Genomic DNA, 21,840 nt, shown 5'->3' with positions numbered 1-21,840 from the left:
CGGCGAGCATTCACACGCCCGGAAAGAATAGCAGACGACTTAGCGGACTTACTTTTTTATATATATACAGAGCACTGCGAGACGGGAGAGCCTCTCACGGGCGCGCTGTTTCCAGAATACCTGTCAGTTGTGCGCGGCGCGTTATCGGCACAGTTGCTGTCTAACTCAATTTGTTGTAGTATGCAGACGGTTCTACAATATGCAGGCGATCGCACTTACTCTACGCAAACTCCATAAACATGCCGCTTTTCAGCTGTTGGAGAAAACCAGTCGGACTGGACTCATGTGCTCCCGGCACGTGTCAAAAGCTGAAACTTATGCAGCGCAACCATAAGCGCGCAAATCACTAGAGGAAAGCGACGAATACCTGCTAGCCTTCGCACGGTACACATGCCATGAGCTCTTGCTATTATTTCTATGTAACTGTGGGTAGCAGACATACCGCTGCGCGCAGTACAAGCATCGGGCTAAAATGATTGGGATACATGAACAGTGTGATGCACCCGTTGGTGCCTACTTCGCGGCAGTACAATTTAGTCCCTTGAAGCTGTTTCTCGATTTCCTTCGGCGCTTTAGTGCATATATGTTACGTTGTGCATGCTTGGGCACCGAGCAATTGCTGGAAAGCTTTCGGCTCGGCAAATAAAAACAAATGAAGTGTCGCTTGGGAAGGATCCGAACTATGAAAACACTGCTCACAGTGAGGCCAAGCAGCGGAAATCATTGACGTAGGCGACAAGTCTGCAGTGTGCTAGAACGTTGTAGTACTCTATAGTCAGGTCATGCCTGATCGCGAGAGCGCTTCGCGATTTAGTCCGTCGTGTGAGCCCACCAGACGGGAACCCGACATGCGACGAGCGGGCAGCGCCATCCGGTCGCCATGTCCAACAAAATGGCGGACGACGCTCCCCCATCATTGCTGCTATTGTTGCCAATAGTATTGATACCGTGTGATGACGTCATGTTAAATGAACCTATGACTTTAATACTGGAGCTGCAACTGCGGATATCACCTAGCTGAGTCCGAATGATCTTAACTGTCCACCGAAAAGTAAGACAGATATTGCGCTTTCCTTTTCCGAAAAGAAAAAACAAGCTAAAGAAAAATATATTTACAAAAAAGACGCAGAATGAAACTGCGGTGTTTAAGGCACTATCGCGTATACTCATTAGGCGAAGAATGAGCGTTCATCTGATGCAAACAGTCAAACTGTTTATAACTTTGCTAACCCATGCTTAATAGAGCTTTAGCTCGTATTACTAAGTTCATGTGATGCCTCAAACCCCATAATGTTTTTTTCTTTCTTCTTTCTCTACCTACGTTCCCCCTTCCCTCACGTTGCGGTTCAAATATCCGCCAAGAACTTAGACAGATATTGCACCTTTATTTTCATCAAAATGAATTCTCATTTTCTCTCACTCCGTATCCACTCCGATGCTCTCTCCAGCTATTTTTCGCCGCTCCGAGGCTGCTACGGTCGCTTCCGTCTCCCCTTTGAAGAGTCGTGGACATGGCAACAAGCAGAGAGAAGAAAATTTTAAATACCAGGACAACAACTATACATATACGTGCTTTGTTGTCGCATTTGGAAATATAAAGTTTTCGCACTCTTTTCCTTGAGGGGACGAGGAGGGGGTTGCGCGCCCAGGCAGAACTTCACTTCGGTTCTGGAAGAACCTAATGTCTTGTTCTGGCGCTCTGCTCTGATTCCGAACAGTGGTGACTCAGACGGCATACGAAGACGCAGACTTCTGGCTCCTGACACTTAAGTTGCTTTTAATCTTCTTACAATATTGCTATGTATTACTTGATGTATATTCTTACGGTGCGGTTCATGTGTCGACCGATAACTGTGCGAAGTGAGCACAACCAAACTGTGTGTCTCTGAACGCCGGACATTCGCAGCGGGAAAAGGCAGCGTTAAAGGCGCTATCGCACCTACACTTAAGGCGATGCTTGATTTTTAGGAGCCTTCCACTACGGCGTCTCTCATAGTGTCAAATCTTTTGTGACATTAAAGCGCAAAAATATAATCAAATCATTTCCTTTTTTTCTTTGAAGTAAAGCAGCGCCGATCGCTATTCTAGTGCAATTGTTTCTGCGCAGCTTGATAAGCACCGACTGTTTCATGTCCAGACAGCGCGAGGCAATCTGGGCAAAATCAAAGTGAATGTCTACGAAATTTCTTTTCCGTAGGTTTTCACGCAATGGCGCCGGACGAATCTCGAAACCACCCGCCTACGTTGACGGAAGACCTGATGGACGTCGCGCGTTGTGAGCTCGGTGAGACACCTGAAGTTAAAGAAGCCGCATTGAGTAAGCTGCGAGAACTCATTGCAGGTAAGCGCATTTACCTCGTGATTCTGCCTTCATGTCGCTGCGCCTTTCAATCTTCCCAGGTGTTTTAGACATTCTCACCAATAATTTCTGAAAAATCAAATAGCCCTTTTGATGTAATAACGCACTTTTTTCTTCGTAGTAATAGGAGTTCTGGCGGACGTCATTCAACTAATGTCAACTAATGAACCGTGCTTAATTTTGCCGCGTTTTTCTTTATATTTCTTCTAGCATTACATGGCTCAAAATTTTAAGCTACAGGTTAAACCTAAGCCAATCAAACATGTTCAACGTGATGAGCTTTGGCAAAGTGGTGTATATGTATTGAAAACGTCTTTTGACATTAAGGCTTTATATAAAATTGAAACGCAACAAAGAAAGACGTATCGTTTGGAAAAATATAGAAATTATAAAGCAACGATAATGTAAATAAAGTTACCGCTAGTTTATTAGCACATACTTCGAAAGAGTACAAAGCCGTAGCTCGAGTAATTTTTCGGCTGGGAAGCAATTATTCCATCCAGGCCATGCTGTTGGGCATAAGTTGGGCAAACATTTCGTAGTTCAGGACGCCCAAAATGGCAGTTTAAGATGTGAAAGCTCTACAAGTGAAACAAATAGCATCAGTAACGTCTATAACATTTTCAAATTGGCCCCTGAGCCCAGCAAAATGTACGCAATCGGAAACGAAACGATGTGCTCCCTACGATGTTTCAGGCTCGTTTATGTGTTCCTTTGCCTTCTTAGCTCAAGGAGAAGCCTACCAAAATCGTCGCACAAAATCAAATGTTACTACGGGTGAATCGCGAGATTTCCCGCGTTTCCGGCCGAGTTGCATACTTTTGTAGGCGGCCTATCTTGACGTCTACGCTCCATTGTTTTCGTAGCAGTTCAAAAATCACGCATCAAGAAAAAAAAGCATCATACCAATGAGCATATATAACCAGGTTTTTAACTTCAAGTCAAATTCTGAAGCGTGACCTACGAGGCATGGAAGCGTTCTAAGTTGGCGTCGCATCTATTCTTGGCGGGCTAACGAGTTATCTTGCAGGTAGCTGGGTAATTCTATTTTAACATTTATATTTTCAGTGATTACATACAGGCGCCCGGCTGCAAATGAGATTTTTCGCTGACCGTTAGTGGTAACTATACCAGTTTTATAACTGGACGGAAGCCCTCGGCGAGTGGCTCTACAAGTATTGGTCACTCTGCGCACGATTCAGAAACTGCGCGCGTGTATAGCGCCTCGAATCAGCCTATCAGATCGCGTCACACGTGGGACGTCACCTTCGCAGTGCAACCTATCCTGCGGCTCCCATCGGGTAGCCGTCATCACTGTGGTCGCCTAGACAAGGAAGGAGAGAGTCGTGGGACATATATGACAAAGCAATTTGTTAAGCGTCGCTCGGTGCGCCACTTCAGAATTTCCCGAGATATTGCACCGATTTTTAAAGCCTCTATTCCTAAAACATATTCGGTTCAGAAACTCTATAGGCCGATACGGTGTTACTAACGGCCAGCTAATCGCATATATTTTCAGGAAGGCGTACATCTGTAATAATGAACAGGTAACTCTCAAAACTTAGTTAACTAGCTTGTTGGATAACATGATTCGCCTCTTCACTGACTTCGCCAGCACTAGGACTGCCACCTCTCTCTATCAAGACTGCTGCTTTCCTGAAGCACGCGCTATATAAAATGATGCTTTCAAGGAATGATACAATGTAAATCATAGTAAAAGACTTCGATAGCGGGAAATAAGTGTACAAAAAGTCAAACGAGGTTTTTTTCCTTTATGCACTAGTGAGTGTATAGCTTGCACTGGGGGCATCTGGCGAACATTTATGTTTTTCGATTCTATGCACATCACTGTGGTCCGTGCAATTTTTAGGGAATGATCACGAAACGTCACTGTTCTTCCTAGCGTATAAAGCACGCAACATTGCTGGGTCATACAAATAATGTTCATTATTTCTATTCCATGCAATTAATGTACCTGGGCATTTTTCTTTGTTATATTTTTGCTTGGAAAAGTTGGAGTTGAAGTACAGGGTCCAGTTGTATCAAAACTCTCCTATGCCAGTTCACATGCTCTTTATGCTTCTGATTGTCATTAATACAATGTACCTGAATACATAGCATATACATTGGCCTTCTCACGCTAGATTTACACCAAAGGAACGATTTTTCAACAATACAGCCTTCAGATCTTTTTGTAACCTGTTGTACACCGCGGTACGCGATTTCTGAGTAGCTTGATTTCATCTAAAATTTTTGAATTTACACGTTATCTCAGTCTGAGATGGTTTTTATGTTCATCTAATGCATCTTCTTTGAGCATGAGTGGCTCTTAGCACACAGTCACGCACAGTATATTTTCCATGTTTACTACTTAACTTATGTCTGCTACTTTTTTTTTTACATTAGATGAAGCTTTCAAACCGATGTCTACACATTTTTTTACGTTTACTATTGGTTCCAGTTTAAAATTTTATTCAATATTAAAAATAAAATGGTACGTACAACTCCATCTCTCTTCGAACTCATACTGCGAGTTCATTCTGAGAGCCAGATATGTGACAGGACTGAAACTTAGCCACGAAGGGAGTTCCTAGCTGCGAATAAGAATTGCTGAAGTTCTCTTTGGTCACCTCACCAATCATCTTTCATGGGTTCTTTGTAACCCTGCAGTAGCAGTAGAAATGAATGTTCCTCTCCATCATACTGCACTCATCAGGTGAACCGCAGCTGGACTGCCCCCTGGAGGAGGACTTCCTTATAAAGTTCTTGCGAGGACGCAAGTACGACGTTGACTGCGCCTTCAAGAACGTCAAGAAGTATTTCAAGGCTCGTATGGAGCACCCACAGATGTTTCAAGGCCTAACTCCCCAGTCTATCCCATTCGACGCCACCTGCCGCAAGCATCGATTGCTGACAGTATCCCGCAAGCCAGACTCTGAAGGAAGAATTGTAGCCATGCTCAACATCGGTAAGCATGCTTTCAGAGTTCATCATCTGCGCTACGTGATACCCGCGTTCTACTTTGAAGTTTGACGTTTCCTCATCCTTATCACACAGAAGATAAGAAAAATAGAGTCAGCCCTAAATAAAGGCACAGTCTGACAAGATCACCTGGTTCATTCGGTAGTCATAGCGCACAGGATGCACACGACAGTTACAACCACAAAGCTGATAAGAAATAAGCAGCTACTAATATGTTTGTTAAATTAATATTACCCCGCAAAAGAGCAGGTAGCAGCAATAAAAATTTAGAAACCGATAATAAAAAACAGCCTACAAGCATTGATAAAGTCAAGCATTGCCATAATCAACCTTTTATAATTACTTTCTCAGCGAACGATTCGAAAAACGCTATTCGAAGTCGACATGACTAGATAAATTGGGCAATAACATACTGTCTGATGACTAGCATGTTCCATGCCATAGTTAGTGCGAAATTTAGATGTCTTAGGTCTTCCTCAAACCGTATAGGCGAGGAGAATCGGGTCTGCTCATCCCAAATAATTAAGTTATTCCAAAATAGTTCACTTGATTAGCCCTGAACAGAGGACACCTCAGTATATTGAGGTAACTTCGGTAATTTTCTAAAATTCACGAGATCTCGTTTGCAACACCGTTAACCTCTCAAAATGTTTTAACTCGTGCTTCCCTAAGTAGGTTGCGGCACGGTAATCTTCATAAAAGTAACGTACAATATGGTGATTTCATCAACACGGTATTACTGAGTTTGAAGAGGCACCGAGCAAATTTAATTATTTTTGTACACGGGTTACTAATATGAGGGCTCTTAGACAGATCACTTTGAACCCACACCCGAAAACTCCTGGTATAACCATTTGCTCTAGTGTAATGTTATTAAAAAGTATAGCTTTTTTCCAGATGAGTGCATTAACTGATGCAACTTTATTGTATCTTGTTCTGGTTACATTTATTGGCCGCTTGATTATATGCAAAAGCAATGATAATGAGTTCTAATATTCATTAACAATGCACGATAATGTTGCAAATGATGTGTTTGTAAACAACATATTGGCGTCATCTTAGTACGTATCTAAGAGGCAGTCAATACTGCTATTTACGAATGCAGTTATCGCATGAACATCATAGATTAGCTTTTTTTTACACAGGTAAACCTGCACCACGGCCCCACTTAATTGCAACCATAATATTTATACCTGTGAAAGTAGATCAGACTATCCTTTCCTGCTAGCCATGTTTTAGAGGAGAATAATGATTCAAACTCTGCGTGTATATTGTTGAAGGACTCGCATAATTTAAATCATTTGCTGCGATTTCTCCTTGAATAAAAAAATAAAAAGAAGGATAGATACATATACGAATTCCAGCTGAAAAAATATTTGGGTAAATGAAATGTAATCGTAGCTGGCGGATGTTGCAGCGCAGGCATTGGTCACTGTAACTTTTAAACAGTAATATGCAGTGATACAAAGTGCAGCTTTTAGTTTCTCGTTACATTGATGCCCTTCATTCTTGGTATACAAATGGCAGGTGACATCGCTTTTCTTTTAGAAAACACTTTGCTCCCACCTTGAGATAACAGCGCGGAACCTAGATGGGAGCACAATAGAAGACGACACAACAGCGCTCGTTGTGTCATCTTCTAATCTTGTGCTCCCGTCCACGTTACGCGCTGTTACCTCAAGATGCATAACCAACATGCCCAAGCTGCTATTTTAGCTAACTACGCTGCTCCCAGCAGTCTGCCCAAACTTGCAGCTAATTTCTTTACTTATGATGGCTTCCGCAGTTCTTTATTGTTTATTTTAGATGAATATTCATTAACCAACACAGTGGAAGAGGCACTCAAACCGAAAATCTTGGTGTGTGTTTAAGTTTACTTTGATTTTGCCAGAAAGACTCGTGTGGCTTTTGTGCCACACAAAGTGAGCTAGTATGGAGAAGGGTTATGGTTAATACTCTATGGCAAGCTTTAATACCTTTTTGCTTGTACATCATCGACAGGGTATTAATACCCCACACGTTCAGTGATTAATAATTATTAATTGGCCAATTTGCTGGACCATTAGCGTGTGTCTTCTGGATAGACGTTTTGTTTCACTATTATTAAGCGCCGGTACAGTTACTGCCCCTCTATAGTTACCGAGAAAGCTCCGGTTTACAGACACCAAATTTCCGTTTTCAGTAAGTGCTTACTGTAGTTCAACCAAAGTCTGCAGGTAAAGAACACCTTCCTTGAACTCATGATTTCTGGTCAATGCTTCAAAGGAAGCATTGACCGGAACTACAGTCACAGTACTACAGGAACAGTGCCATGATGAACTTGTAGATAAGATGAACATTTTTGAGCCATGACAGAAGAGGCAAATTTACTCCTTTGACTGGGCCTTTGGGTTCCTACACAGGACATCACCTGTCGATTCCCGTGGCAGCAGATTCTACAACAGAAAGGTTAGGCTTGAATTCCAGGCGTACCTCTGCCGAGCTGTCACTGCTATGCCCCTTTGAAAACGTCGGCTATGAGATGCGCAGCTGACGAGCCTTGCATAATCGAGTTTCTATAGTCAAACGTATTCTTCCTTGCGTTGAAGGAATTTTCCCGAAAACTGGTTATAAGGGGAAGCACGCACGTTTTCATTATGCACAAAAGACAAGTTTCGGATTCCGCACAAACTCAGAGTACAATGAGCCCATGTGTATTTATTTTTATGCTAGCTAGCCTTCTATACTAACGACTAAGGAACAGCACGCGCGGTCACAGGGAGATGTTCTAAGACCTTACTACTACCAGTGATAAGCGCCCCAAAAACCGAGAAATAATAGGGCTCACAAAGCTTCAGGCGGCTGGCTCTTCGTTTATTGCGTTTACCATTCCAGAAAAACTCAGGTTGGAAAAAGATGGAACAAGCTACAAATTACGGGAGCGCGAGTAGAAGACGCACATAGAAAAACGTTATCGTGTGCACTTCTTATATTCTCCCTTTCCGCACACGTTTGAATCCCACACACTAACACGCATATTTACCTTCTTGCGACAGAGGCTGAGAGGGATGGAAAATATTATGAAGTAAACCATTTGGGGCTTTTTTTTTTTCTTACAAGCAGCGAAATTGCTCAGCACAAGAGCGGCTTGAATGTCCCTTCTGTCGAAATGCGACCGCAGCGGTCGGTTCTCTACCGAGGCACTGTGGTTCAGTAGCCGTGCGCCTTAACTGCTGAGCTTCAACGGTGAGCTATTGATAGGGACTTCCTTATCACGTATTGCTTTCAGACACTTACTGTAGTTGAAACTCTGGCAGAAATCGTTTTTATTATTATATTTGCACAAGTTGAGTGTTTTTCTGCTCTCTTTGTGAGCTTTTTTAGAACAGAAAACTGCGTTTCTGGAAGCCAGTTTTCAGGTGTAAAATAGACCTTTTTACAGAGTTTTTATTAGTATTCATCTCAAGTCACTCCCGAGTGTACGATTAGAGAACTTTTTGCTGTTAAATAGAAACAAAATGACGTGTGTACGTGGATCGTATTGTTCATGGCTTTGTAATGAGGTTTCAAGCTGATGTGCCTACAGCCGGCAGGAAAAACTAACACACGCTTTGCCTCAATTCGCGCGTTTGGAATGCTAGTCGTATGCATCGCTGACGAGAAGCACGTTTCTTTCTCTTCACGGCAACCTTTTCTCGTACAGACTGCTCCAATCGTTCCCACTGCCAACGTTATACCGTGGGCATAATATCAGATACACAATTCAAGCATTCCAAAGGGCCAAAGACGCTGGACAGTTTTCTTCCTAACGATAATTATAGAGTCGAATTTCTTGATTCTCGTAGGCAACGTACGAACCTCATAATAAAAACATATGTTTACAGCATTGTAGCGCACTGCCCAGGATTCTAATTTGCATTTTTACTAAGGCAAGCAGAATTGGGACTGCTGTGTTAAAAAATAAGGAGAAGCATAGCATTGGTTTTTGGGCGCAAATAAACACAAAGAAAATACACTTACTTCCACTGAAAATCATTTAGAGTGCGCCCCACGGTATATCTCATTTTTATCTCCTACACCAGTGCTCCCCATATCTGTCCGGAATTTCAGCGAATTCTCGCATTCTTTTCCTCAGGTGCTTGGAATGCCGACATCTGTCCATTGAACGACTTCTTCAGAGCCGGCTGCGTTCACTTGGAATATCTCCTTCTTCAGCAGGAAGCACAGATTAGGGGATTCGTGTTTATATTGAACGTACAAGGGCTCGGCGTCTACCATATGGCTCACTACACACCTTCGGTCATCAAACGGCTCCTAAGTATCATACAGGCAAGTACGGCTCTTTTGCTAGAGTATTCGTGCACTGAGTGAGTGAACTGAACATTACAAATGCAGACCACCCCTTGAGCGACAACACACCGAAGAGGGTAAGTGATGGCCCAAAGGCCAGCGTCGGTCACAGTCACGAGGCTTATATCAGACGACGTGAAATAGCGCTATACTCACCGTTTCATGCTTCCCCAGCAATATTTTGTCTGATTTCAATATGAATTGTGCTATTAATGTGAGACCTTTATAGGGCGACGGAGGCCAGCATTGTGACGGCGGTGGTTTCCACGAGAATTGTGATTTCAGTATCACGCGCCTCTTCTTGCGTTGAAGGTAATTTTAAACGCACTATGCATAAATTTAACCCATGGTCGAAGAGGGGAGGTGCCTCCAAGAGGTACGGGTAAAACACCGGCTGTCCTACCTCTCACCCACAAGGCAGGCTCCCTGGCATCTTGCTAACACTGGCCCCAATTATATTGTTCTCCTATGCTAAATAAATAAACAAAAATACACCCTTCATGACACAGTTTTTCAGCGCTTCCGTCCGTTCCACGTTTCGCAATATGAGAGCGCTTGTCATTTACTCCACAAATGTGAGAAATCGATTGGCTGGCTTGTGAGCTCAGGATGAGGAAAGATGCCCGCCATCTGACCGCATCACTGCTTCCCATGGCACTCAACCTGCTACGGGCGGAGGCGGTTTTTTGTGCGTCTCTCAGATGAAGGGGCTATATCTAACAAGCAGACTCGGCAGTTATGGTCGATCAGAACGCCGACTGGCGAGGTAGAGAACCGTACACTGTGTCTTCTGAGCGACGCAGTCCGAGAAATCAGGATACGAGAAACTGGTGTCATTTTCACCACAGCCCTTTTATCAGTCTATACATATGACACTCCCAATCCGGCCGTTCACTAGGTTAGCAGATGAGGCATTCGGGTAAACTGCCCGTTCTGCTAAAAGCGTGCACTAGAAAATATCAATGTTACATTTCGCCACTGGTAGCTTTAAGGCCAGCAAGAGCCACAAAAACACCCTCGGTTATGAAGCAAGTTTCATCAGAGAGCTGTGATTCCCATAGAGAAAATTAGAAAGAATACACTTGAATCACATATCAAATAAAAATTAATTGACTCTATCCTCTATAAGCCTATGCTTTCCGATGCTCTCAACCTCGAAGGAGGCTACAGACCACATATATCTTTTTTTTAGCACTTCGGGACATTAAATGAACTAGCGTGTACTCTAGGTGACGGAAAATACTTTTTGAACGCTGGTGCTAATCAAGCTGTTCTGTGTCCGTTCTTAAGTTCTGGGTAGTTTCAGTTCGTGAATACTTGCGTCTTCTCAGGCATTACAGATATCGCGATGAATATATATTGATGAACAGTAACGTATCCTTGTCGGCTACATTAAAATATGGCAGGATTCTGCGGGTCACCAAGGCTTCATCTTTGATGCTTGATGTGGGCAATGCTAACTGTACCGCCTCGCTTTCTTTGTAGCTGACCTCTTCTCCCAGATCAGTTCCTGCGGTTTGCTTTTGCTGTGCACAGAAGAGCACTCGTTCAGCTGTTCGAGTGTAGTGAATGATGCTGTTAATCTGATGCTGCATCATTAGATGACCGAAAGTGTCGGTATATAAGGCGGCGGTATACGCTGTGCACATGGCACGGGAGAAGCATTCAACCGCGCCTTCTCATTAAATTCTATACCTGCAATTAGAGATCTGTCCAGCAACAGGCAAGGAATACTCAGGGCAGAATAGAACCATTATATGTAAAGGGGAAAATACTACCTAAACTTTGCTTGCTACGCACCGACTACGACAGTTAGTACACAGAATGGAGAAGACGAATCGCTAGCACGAACGTCTTTTTGAAATATTTGCGCCTAGATGTATCTAGCTACTAATTAAAGGGCTTGCAAGCAGCGTGGTATTGCGTATAAAGACCACCGACAGATTCAAAAACATAATCGGCGTCATGGTCCCCAGCACTGGTAACGCCTTTCCCTGCTTAATACGTGAAAAAAGAAACAACACGCTTCTTCAGCTCCCTGCTTAAGCTGTTGTGCTGAGAACATCATTTCGCTGCTCATTAAATAGGAGGCTAGTACGAAATGTTACGAAAATATAATAAATTCGTGTGGCATCAGTATGTTCCTCCAGCACCTCAGACTGATGCAGTAAACCAATAAACGCACTACTTGGCAGCAACCCTTGTAACAGAGAGGTAGCAAAACAAGAACGTTACGCATCCATCACGTTGGACGGGAAGGCGTAGAATGCCAAATTACCCTAAAAGGAACTCAGTTGCTCGTAACTCATTTGACACACTTGAAGCAACATCTCACATGGATGAAAAGGAATACCACAATAATTTGTCTTTAGTTACGGTACATTTTATCCGTTTAGACAAACTCCAGTCTTCTCTAAATCGTTGTGTGCAATTCATTTGAATGAAATCTGCAATTTGTTAACGAAAGCGCAAGCTTAAAGGGCGTCGGGGCGGCCGTAGTATCGAAGACATAATTAAAATGCTGCGCCCCGAAACAAGTGAGTACGAAATTGTAAGGAAGGTATTCAAGACGCTTGGGGATATCACCCATAGCACTTTACTCACATCGATTAAAATATACAAAGCTGAAAGCAGTTACAGACATGAAATGACCGCAGATACCAGTTTCGTTGATAATTAGGACTCACCGAAAAAAAAAAAGCAATAAGTGGTAACGTAGTTAACGACTTTGCACCGTGATGTTGGCTGTAGTAGGGGGGCTCGAGTAAGGTAATATATCTGCTTCTTTACATCGGCTTATCTGTAAAACCATTTAGAAAAAATCTGGAATAATGGGTATTTATTTAACTGCTACACATCTTTATGCCACCGTTTTTGTCACGATGCGACTTGATCTGATTGGAATGACGGTACACAAGATCTGCAGCGAGTCAAATATAGACCTAAATATTTCATATGAGTATACAGCTTCTGTCGGAGCAGAATGGGGACGACTAGCTTGTATTATATATGTTCACAACTTTGGCTATGTGGCATTACTGATCAATGCCATAAATGAATTACGCTTAACTTTACAATTTTAAGGATAGTTTAATGCCAGTGCACATCTTTTTGAGTTCGAAATGAGCGCGAATGTTTTTGTTGTCCATTGCAAACATTCTTCCTCCGAATCATTTTCGCATTAAAGACAATGTTTTTATTGCTCATTGAAATTTTGTTCCTCCGAAACCTTTCCCCCAATAAATGAAAGGTGATACACGTTGTGGCGTGAACATGACTACCGATTTGCCAAAAAGTGTTTAACTGTAGCATTGTGTTGTTCTAGGTGCACCGCGCAGGTGTGACCTAGATGAAGATCGTAGCACAACCTGTGACCAGCATAGTTCAAGGACATCTGTCGCTACAGCCTCTGCCTTCAAGCACACTATCGCCGCTCATACTTGTTCAGGTTTCATTGTATTTCACAATATCAACAGCAGGAATGAAACTCTCTTCATTCAGGCGTTCTTGTTTTAGCTTTAGTCAAGTAATGTATTCCGGTTTTAATAAAAATCATCATTAAGTAAGGGCTACATACTCATGTGGTTGGTACAGTACATGACAACTACAAGGAATATATATAAAGATTATTCCTATCAATATATGTCTGTACTCAAGGACAAGCATAGAAATGGTCCTACGTCAGGTGGTATTTTCAAGTTTTAAACGTCATCTTTCAGAATTTCCTCTGTTTTGGCAACGGAAATCATATTGACCAACACAAAAATATTTGCAGTAAATTACAGGTGCTCAAGGGTCAAATATTTCCTTACTTCAATGTAGCACGGTCTGGGCGAACGGTTGACTCACTAGCAGTTTTAAACGCATTTTTATGTTTATTACTTTGCGTCGAGGAGATTGCCATTCAATAACGGCAGTAGCCGTAGCCCTAAGGCCGCAAACAGCTATTCCTGTTTGCTCCAGCGCCATTTATTTCCGTCCTCAGTATAAAATACTCATGCAGTTGTTTTTTTTTTTTTCACAATAGTATATTGCTACCTCTGTACTAAGGATTCGTATATCCGCTGCCCACCCATAGATGAAACAAAATATTGTTGCAAAAAAAAAAAAAAATAATGAAAAACATGACTTTTCGGATACATAAAAGCTCGCTAGGACCTTTGTCGCTGACCATATTTAACATTCTAGGGGAATGAAAAACCGGTTTTATGTTCCTACATCTACAGTTATGAACGTCTCAATAATACGGGCAACTCCCAAACAAGAATGTAAAGCGACACAAAGTAAGCTTCAGAGAGAACGCGTGGTACGGTTGCCGATAATGTGCATGCTCATTTCAGGACTACCTCCCACTGCGAATCAAGGCCATCTACATAATAAACAACCCTGCACTTTTCGACGTTCTGTTCGCCATCGCCAAACCCTTCATGAAGGCCAAGCTTCTGAAAAGGGTAAGCTCTCCTTTTCACTTGTTCTGCTGTTAAATTTCGAGAGCTTACAACTTAGACGTTGGCACCTTGCATCACAATAGAAATAACCCTCGCTACCAAACAGGCAAAGCAGAAATAAAAGGCCGACATGTTGCAAGATTCTCCAGGCTCTGAGCTTATATAACGTTTTTTACATAGCTTAGGGCGCTAAGTAATAGGAGATAGAGTGGTTACAACTGTTACATAGACTGTAATATGCAAACGGTACAGGCCATAAAAACCCAACAAATAACAAAAACTTAAAGCTGTAAAAACAGATCGTGCTTAATACTATGACCTAACCTGTCATATCGTACTACATAAAAGCAACGCGTAAAGCAATTATTATGATGAATAAGGTTATGGTATGCTTACAAGAACTCTGCAATTATACGATCAAATAACAGCAGAAAATAATGGTCATGGGTAAACAAAATAACATTTCATCCATGGTCTAACTGATATCAGTAAGAAACAATTATTTGTGATTTAGCGCTCGTTAACCTTAGTTGAGTTGCGAAAGCAACGGCGGAATCTTCTTTTGCCTGGTACATTATTCCCCTATCACGCCCTACTCATGTAAGGTGCAACATTACTGGGGACGCTTATGCTCATCCTTTAAGGGTATGACACGACAGCGAAGCTACCAGCCCACATATAAAGTAAAGCTTAAACCAAGCCGCATGGGCGTGCCTGCGTGTCGCAGGGGTAACGAGAACGCAAACGAGTTTGGCAGGCTAATTGTGGTATCACCCTCACATCTGAAAGGAGCGACCCGAGTTGGCAGCTCCTGCCCTTGGCATAGGGGCAATGTGACTTCAATGTTTATGGCAGGCTGAGTTTTTATAGGAGACCGTAGCTTCGCCTCCTCACGGCGTAGCTGCGGCCACCCGAGGTCTCGCTTTGGATGTCGTATTATTGCGTTCGCAATAAAATTGGTTCTATTGGTGAGTGCGAATAAATTAACATAAATTCGATTTCGTACAGCAAAGCATGCGTCAAGTTTCTTTGTGAGAATCAACTTGAAAGTAATGAATTTAACGATTCAGCATGTGTTCACTTACGACGGAAGGTGGTACATGCTACGCTCACAGTCAGAAACCTATCTTATAGTTGTAGCTGCCACTCAGGTACTCTTCAATACTTAAAGTTCGCTGAATGCCCCAAATTCTGCGGTCTGTTAGTACCGTAATTCTCCGAATTTCTCTGATGTGGCTAGTTTTAAGAAGGTGAAGGAGAAGGGAGAGATGTTTTCATTTGGGAAGCATTCAGTGCAATTCTACCGACGTTACTACACATAAACAAAAATTCTCGCACGGTTAATAGTGACCCTTATGCCATCCCCTGCTTACAACACCCATGAAGATGCTGCGTGGTGCACGTCTAGTACTTTTATATGAGAAAATACTGCACTTACAGATAGAATTACATCTTGAAATATAAAGCGAAATATAAATTCATCATAAAAAAGATCTCGCGTGAAATCATTTTCGTTGATGTATGTCAAAACAGCCCAGTGGATGTGGCATTCGGCTGTTCTTCCAAGATTTTTTTTGGTCCAAAGTTCGATCACAGCCGTGGCGGTCGTACTTCTATACGGAAGTGAAATGCCAAACCGCCCTCACGCTCTGCGATGCTAGTGTGCGATAAAAAAACCCTGGAGTTTAAATTTTTTTTCCGGCGCTCTCCACTGCGGCGTTCTTTACAACCCATTTGTAGCTTTTGAATTTAAGCACCACGTTATACAATTTACTTGCTTCAATGAATGCATAATCTAATCTATTCCTAAACACATAATCTGCAACACTCGTCATGAATTCCGGAGGCTCAAAGTTAGGGTGCGCCGCAATGGCCGCGCTTCAGGATGTGCGAGACTCAAAAGGAACCCGTTAGCGGCTCGATATCACTGCATAGTATGGGTCTCAAGGTATGGGGCTAGGGAATTTATTCCAAAGATATTCATTTCTGTGAAGCTTTCTACCTTACACTTTCCCATTTCTCCTTAATTTCTTCTTTTCCGGTCGAAATGGGACGACCACCCATAAACTAGGCAGTTACTACACGCTTCGGTTTCCTGCAACTATTCCCACAACGAGGCGCGTGTGTCCCTGTGCACGTGATGTTTACTGGACACTACCCTCGGAGATTGTTGTCGTTTTCATGCATTATATTGTATACGTTGTGTTATGTTCCTGCATTATATGCACGGCCGAAAAACGTTTTATTTTCTCTAACAATATGTCTTTTATATCTCTGTTGGGCATTACCTTCATTTCCATCTTTTTTAGTCTGCAAGCGCAGTCTCGTCTTTGCATACCGTTCTAAATGCAAAATTTGGACTTCTGAATCCTCATTACGCAAAGCTTCAAAGTAAGCTAAACAAGTGAGATGTTGAGACAACCTTTTCCTTGGGCCAATGTTTTCTAAAACAGAATCCCATCTGAATAGGTTATTCCGTGTGCTCTAAAAGAATGGAATTCCATCGCTGTGGATGTATTAGGATTTGAGAACGTCATCGAATGTTTCGAAATCGTTTTTTTTCTCCCATAAACTAGCTTAAGCATAAGCAATGTTTGCAATCAGCTTTCTTGAAAGTGTTTCAGGTTCCTTCATTATGCGATCGTAAGGGGAAATTATTTCTTGACTCATGCGTGTCAGCAGACACTGCAGCCAGGAAACCTCCTGCGCACTTAAAGAAAAGAAATACGTCTCTACGGAGAATCGAACCACTATCTTTCTGATCCGCAATCCAGCTCGCAAACCACGTGCTACTCCACGCAGGACTCGTGAGAAACATCGTAATTCTCCTTGTCTAGCGTAAGGATTTGTATCTGTGGATTCCCCTTAGTGACGAGTGGTCGTTATGAAAAAACAAAACATATTGATAGTATTGATTGCAGTGACACTGCAGTTAGTGGTGATGATAGTAGCGATACCAATGACACTGCAATTTATGAAAACAGACATATAAAGTGGATTTTGTTCATCTGTGGGGTTTCCATAATTAAAGAAAACAGCCCGAATGCAGCGTACTTCTACCCGAGAAATGTATCTTGAGAATCTAGTACGCGAACGTTGTAACTATTTCCGCAGCTTCGTTTTAAGTTGTATTTATTAAAGCGGCATAAAAAGAAGATTTTTACTTGGTATTTATTAAAGCTGCAGTCCAAGTTAAAAAACCCCAGGGGACAAAAGAACCCCAGGGGGTTAAAACTGATTTAAACTACCACGAAATTTCGCGCTTTGTAGTGCACGTCGTCGTCTCCTTCAACTTCCACTTATGCGCACAAGCTTTCGCAATTCGTGCGTGGTTTAACTGCGTTATACCCTACAATTTCGTCGCTTGCATTGTCTTGCCTTTTTTCTGCATTGTCCCTCCTGCTTGGACTGGAAAATTGTGCGCCGCCTTTTTTCTCCGCCGTGGGCGTCACGTGCAAATATGAATTGAATTTCATTCCTTTTTTTTTTTTTCAAAGCATACATTTGTATACGTCTTATCAGTATTCTTAAAATTTCATGAATGCAAAGCACCTTTATCAAATTCAATATATCGTTAAATGCAATTAACCTAAACAAAGCGATTCGCTCCTTGTATCTAGTCCAAACAGTGCAGCAGCACAAAGCCATGGACTCGCCATCTCTTATTGTATGCTGGGGAGTAATACCAGATACACTGAATTATCATTTAAGCCTCAAACTTATGAAAACAATGGGGACATTTATTTCGAATAGCAGCAGATCACGTGCACAGGCCTCTTATGGAAGCGCAATGCTATCTCTATTGTCTTCGCAGCAGTTTAATTTTTTCATGCCACACGAATTCTTGTATCATCCCGCTTCCAGATTCGGCTCTTCGGTTACGACCTTCGCGAGCTTCGTGAGCTTGTGCCAGAGGACATGATTTCCGAGGAGCACGGAGGTACTCACGAGAGCTACGACTACGACCAGATGGAGAGAGACCTGCACAGTCAGTCTGACTACTTCCTGCGGATAAACTCCCACGGCTACCGCAGCGAGAGAAGAAATTCTGCCTGATCTCATTGGCGCCTCAATGTGTACATAATGATCAACCCACCTCACAAATATGACATTAAAATGGTTCCAGTATGCTTTCTTTTTTCAAGGCACCCTACCTACTAAGTCATCAGCCAACTCCATTAGCAGGGTCACCAGACTACGGCCGCAGCGGACTGGCATCACGGAGTATCATGCGGGTCAGGCCATCTTTAGTCGAAATCATATTTGTCTTCAATGTGGCCTCATACGAAAAGAAAAGTGAAAAATGGCTGAACTTCAACCTTATTTATTCTTGTGTAACGTGATGAAGCATCCACCGCGGTCACACTGTGGTTGAGACGCACGTCTACTGAATCCTAGTGTGAAAGCAATACACGCGGAATTTAACTAAATCCCCGCCGAAATGGCTAAGTCCTAGTTTTGCTGCCCGGAGAATACAGCTTCCGTTTTAAAATAACCATGCGTATCCCCACTCAGAGGCTTAAAAGGAAGATGAGGCGAAGCGTTGTGAAGGACAATATCTGAAGATCACTTGCCGACACCTGGCTGAACTCCCGCTTTCGCCAGGATAACGCTCCCGCTCTATGAACGGCAGCTTGCATCGTTTGGTGTGAGGCGAGCGGTTGCATTGCTTTTATTTATACAAGCTGATACGTCTCCCCGCGATACGAACCCCAGTGCTGGATGTGACGGCGAGTTTCTTCATAAGCTCAGACCAGGGCTATCGTTGAGGTTCGAAGTGCACGTGCACGTAAAAATTCATTGACTAGTGGGAATTGATATAGCCGTCTCTTGGATGCAAAGGGGGAGTAGGAGGTGTGATATCAGTTGACTTGCAGCTCAAAACTGAAGGTCTTGGTAATCTGTGCTTTGCACAATGACGTTTGGGGAGCTTGATCGGCAAATCATAGGTAACCGCTCGGCTGCAAGTTTGAAAAGCGAGGATTTCCTGTGGAGCACGAAGGTTATATTCCGAGTACTTTCAAGTCATTGATAAGTGCAAAAATCAACGCTTCGTTAAGCATTGAAGAAGTTTTGTTGGGTGAAATAATCGCTTGGAGAGACTCCCTTCATATAATGAACAACGCCAGAGTCAGTAAAAGCCGTGAGGTCAAAACCAGCTGATGCAAGCTGGGGCATGAACCTGAAGGTGCCACGTTATGAATCTCCAAGCGCGCACAGGCTTATCCCTTACTTCACCAAAGAATTAAATACTAAAGAGCACCGCAAAGGCACTGGTAAGTACAGACAAAAACGAAGCTTTAAGGTATAATTCTTACTGCGTTCCATATTTGCGATGTTTCCTACTTTGCACGTTTGACATATAAGTACCAACCAGCCCAAATTCAACTCAATTTCATCGTATTTAAAAGGAGGTAAGTAACGAAAGTAAATGCATTTTTAAAAGAACACAGATTATTATTTGTCATCAAAATAAACATAGAAGAGTGCAAAAAAGTTATTTTTTTTTGTAGAAGGCACATTAAATTTGCGAAGAAAAACTGCCGCATGTCAATATAATCGTGAATGTGTGTAGGCGACGCATATTATTCAGATGGCACTCGCTTGTAAGAACGCAATAAGTAATAAGACACGGCCAATTATTTATTAATTTGAAGCAAATAGGGTACATCGCGAAAATTTGAGCGTGAAATAAAAGGGCAAAATGCGGGTCCTGCCGGGCTGTAAGCTCATTTCTTTGTGCCGCCTCTTAGAAAAGCTGTACCTAGCATTGTCCTTAGTCATACGACGGATATATACAGTCTCTGTATTGTAAACCAAAAATCGTAATCCTGTCTTAGCATAAGCTCGCAGCATAAAAATCAAATGTCTGGAGTCGACACAGTCTGCTTCTAAGCAATGATGTGGGGCTCTCATAGCATTCCTGGAAGTTCTACCCGTTGTAGAAGGTCGAATTAAAATCTGACCTTCGGGAGATTTGAAATACTGACCGGGTTTCAATCAGAATCAAACCCCTGGGCTTTCAACTTCAGACAAAGGTTGTAATTTATGGCTTGTGAGCCAGCGGTTAAGAAAAATCCCGTTGAAACATTTAATTAAGGCAAAGCCGAAATGTGCGATTTGGCGTTAAATCTCTCGAGGAAATTCCTTCAATCTTAGGAGAGTTATCGAGTGGAATTGAACATTGAGTTAACTTTCAAAGAACGTGCAAGTTGAATCCGGGACATTTGTGCTTCAAGAGACGGACGCTGTGCATTAGCCACGAAGGCACGCTGGTTCAAGCTGAATAGGTAGGTCTCAGAATTCGCGATGTGAAAGGGGCCCGACAACAAATTGACACAATGAGATAAGCCCCGCCGCGGTGGTGCGGTGGTCAGGATGCCCTAGTACTGTGCCGGAGTACTCGGGTTTGATCTCTCCCTCAGCGGCTGCGTTTCCATGGATGAGGAACGGAGGGGCGTACGTGTTCTATGCGATGACAGTGCACGTTAAGAATCACAGGTGGTTGAAATTTCCGGAGTCCTCTACTACGGCGTCTCTCATCGTCTGAGTTGCTATGGGACGTTAAACCCTATGGGACATTAAAATATCAACTGCTTACTGTATCTTATTCCTGGTGGGCCAAACTGCCAAACTTTAAAGTTGCATTTCTTCGGAGCAGCGATGTCTTTAAAATCAGTAATTTTATGTCTTCTTGTTGGTCTGCCAACCGGTGCTGATGTAGACTATATAACCCATATCCCTCGCATGCTGCATCATCTGCGGCCTGCTTTGCGCGTTATCAGCGTCAGCCGCAGCTACGCAAGGCCACGATGGCCCATTGCGGTGGACCAAACCGTGGTTATCGCAAACCAAGCTTTCTGAACTGAGCGTTTCTAGCGGCGGAAATGGCGGCGTCTGTGGACAGAATGGCACGTCGGCGCCGGAGCATGAAATGCGGAAGAGCCATGGCCTGCTCCAACAACGCACACATTGCACACTAAAGCCCGCTTCGAAAGCAACAATTTAAATGGGCAGCATTTAGAATGCCGCCCGATGGTGCTTTTGTGCTATCGTCGAATGCCTCCTGGCGGTGCAGCAGCCGTATACTGCATAGGGTGCAGCGCGCTACATCGAGGCACCCAGTACTGCAGTCCCATGCCGTTCGAGGCAGGGCTTGCCCCAACCACATCATGGCAGTAGATATTTTCATATTGCTTACAGACCCGTATGCTGCGAGCTTACCGCAGAGGTACCGGCCGCAAGAGGGGCGATCGACTGCGTTCTGGCCGTGTGCTGCTCCCGGCTCGGCGCTAGGCCTAGATTATGTCTCATCAAAGCCACCGTCAAAGAACACCTGATAAATGGGCGCATCAAAGGCGGCAGCAAGATCCACCGTATGGATCAGCGATCTTCAAAAAGCATTCATAATAATTAGAAAGCATTTATTTTGTCGTGAGTGGCTTCATTACAGCGGCGTTGGCAGTGTGTGTGAACAGAGCTTTCGTCAGATCGTTTCCTCACGAAATTATAATATGCCCAACTCGATGGTGACTTCTAAATTTCGATGGCCTCCCTCAAACTTTGCTCCCCTTGGTCCACCAAAATTCGACCTGTCCATTATGTACTCATTTTACGTAGACGACTTGCAAATTTCGTGCACAGCGTCAAATGTAACAAGATGTGAGAGGCAGATTCAACGAACTATAAATAAGCTCTCATCATGAGCAGATAAGAATGGTT

General features: G+C 43.1%; 1 protein-coding gene across 2 annotated transcripts in view; it reads left to right on the top strand.

Moving 5' to 3' along the window:
* LOC146193232 (alpha-tocopherol transfer protein-like) overlaps positions 1-18,248 on the top strand; it is a 33,371-nt gene extending 15,123 nt beyond the window's left edge. For both annotated transcript variants that reach the window (XM_084602622.1, XM_084602621.1), the window contains 5 exons: positions 2,198-2,341; positions 5,076-5,327; positions 9,456-9,649; positions 14,011-14,121; positions 17,983-18,248. In XM_084602622.1, coding sequence (XP_084458748.1) covers positions 2,209-2,341; positions 5,076-5,327; positions 9,456-9,649; positions 14,011-14,121; positions 17,983-18,174 — 882 coding nt within the window. In that variant the 5' untranslated portion in view covers positions 2,198-2,208 and the 3' untranslated portion in view covers positions 18,175-18,248. The remainder of the gene's footprint in view (positions 1-2,197; positions 2,342-5,075; positions 5,328-9,455; positions 9,650-14,010; positions 14,122-17,982) is intronic.
* The last annotated feature ends 3,592 nt before the right edge of the window (positions 18,249-21,840 follow it).

Source organism: Amblyomma maculatum, chromosome 4, assembly GCF_055883805.1.
Source record: "Amblyomma maculatum isolate TAMU_Amacu chromosome 4, ASM5588380v1, whole genome shotgun sequence".
NCBI classification, from domain to species: Eukaryota; Metazoa; Arthropoda; class Arachnida; order Ixodida; family Ixodidae; genus Amblyomma; species Amblyomma maculatum.
This window is presented reverse-complemented; position numbering and strand designations above follow the sequence as displayed.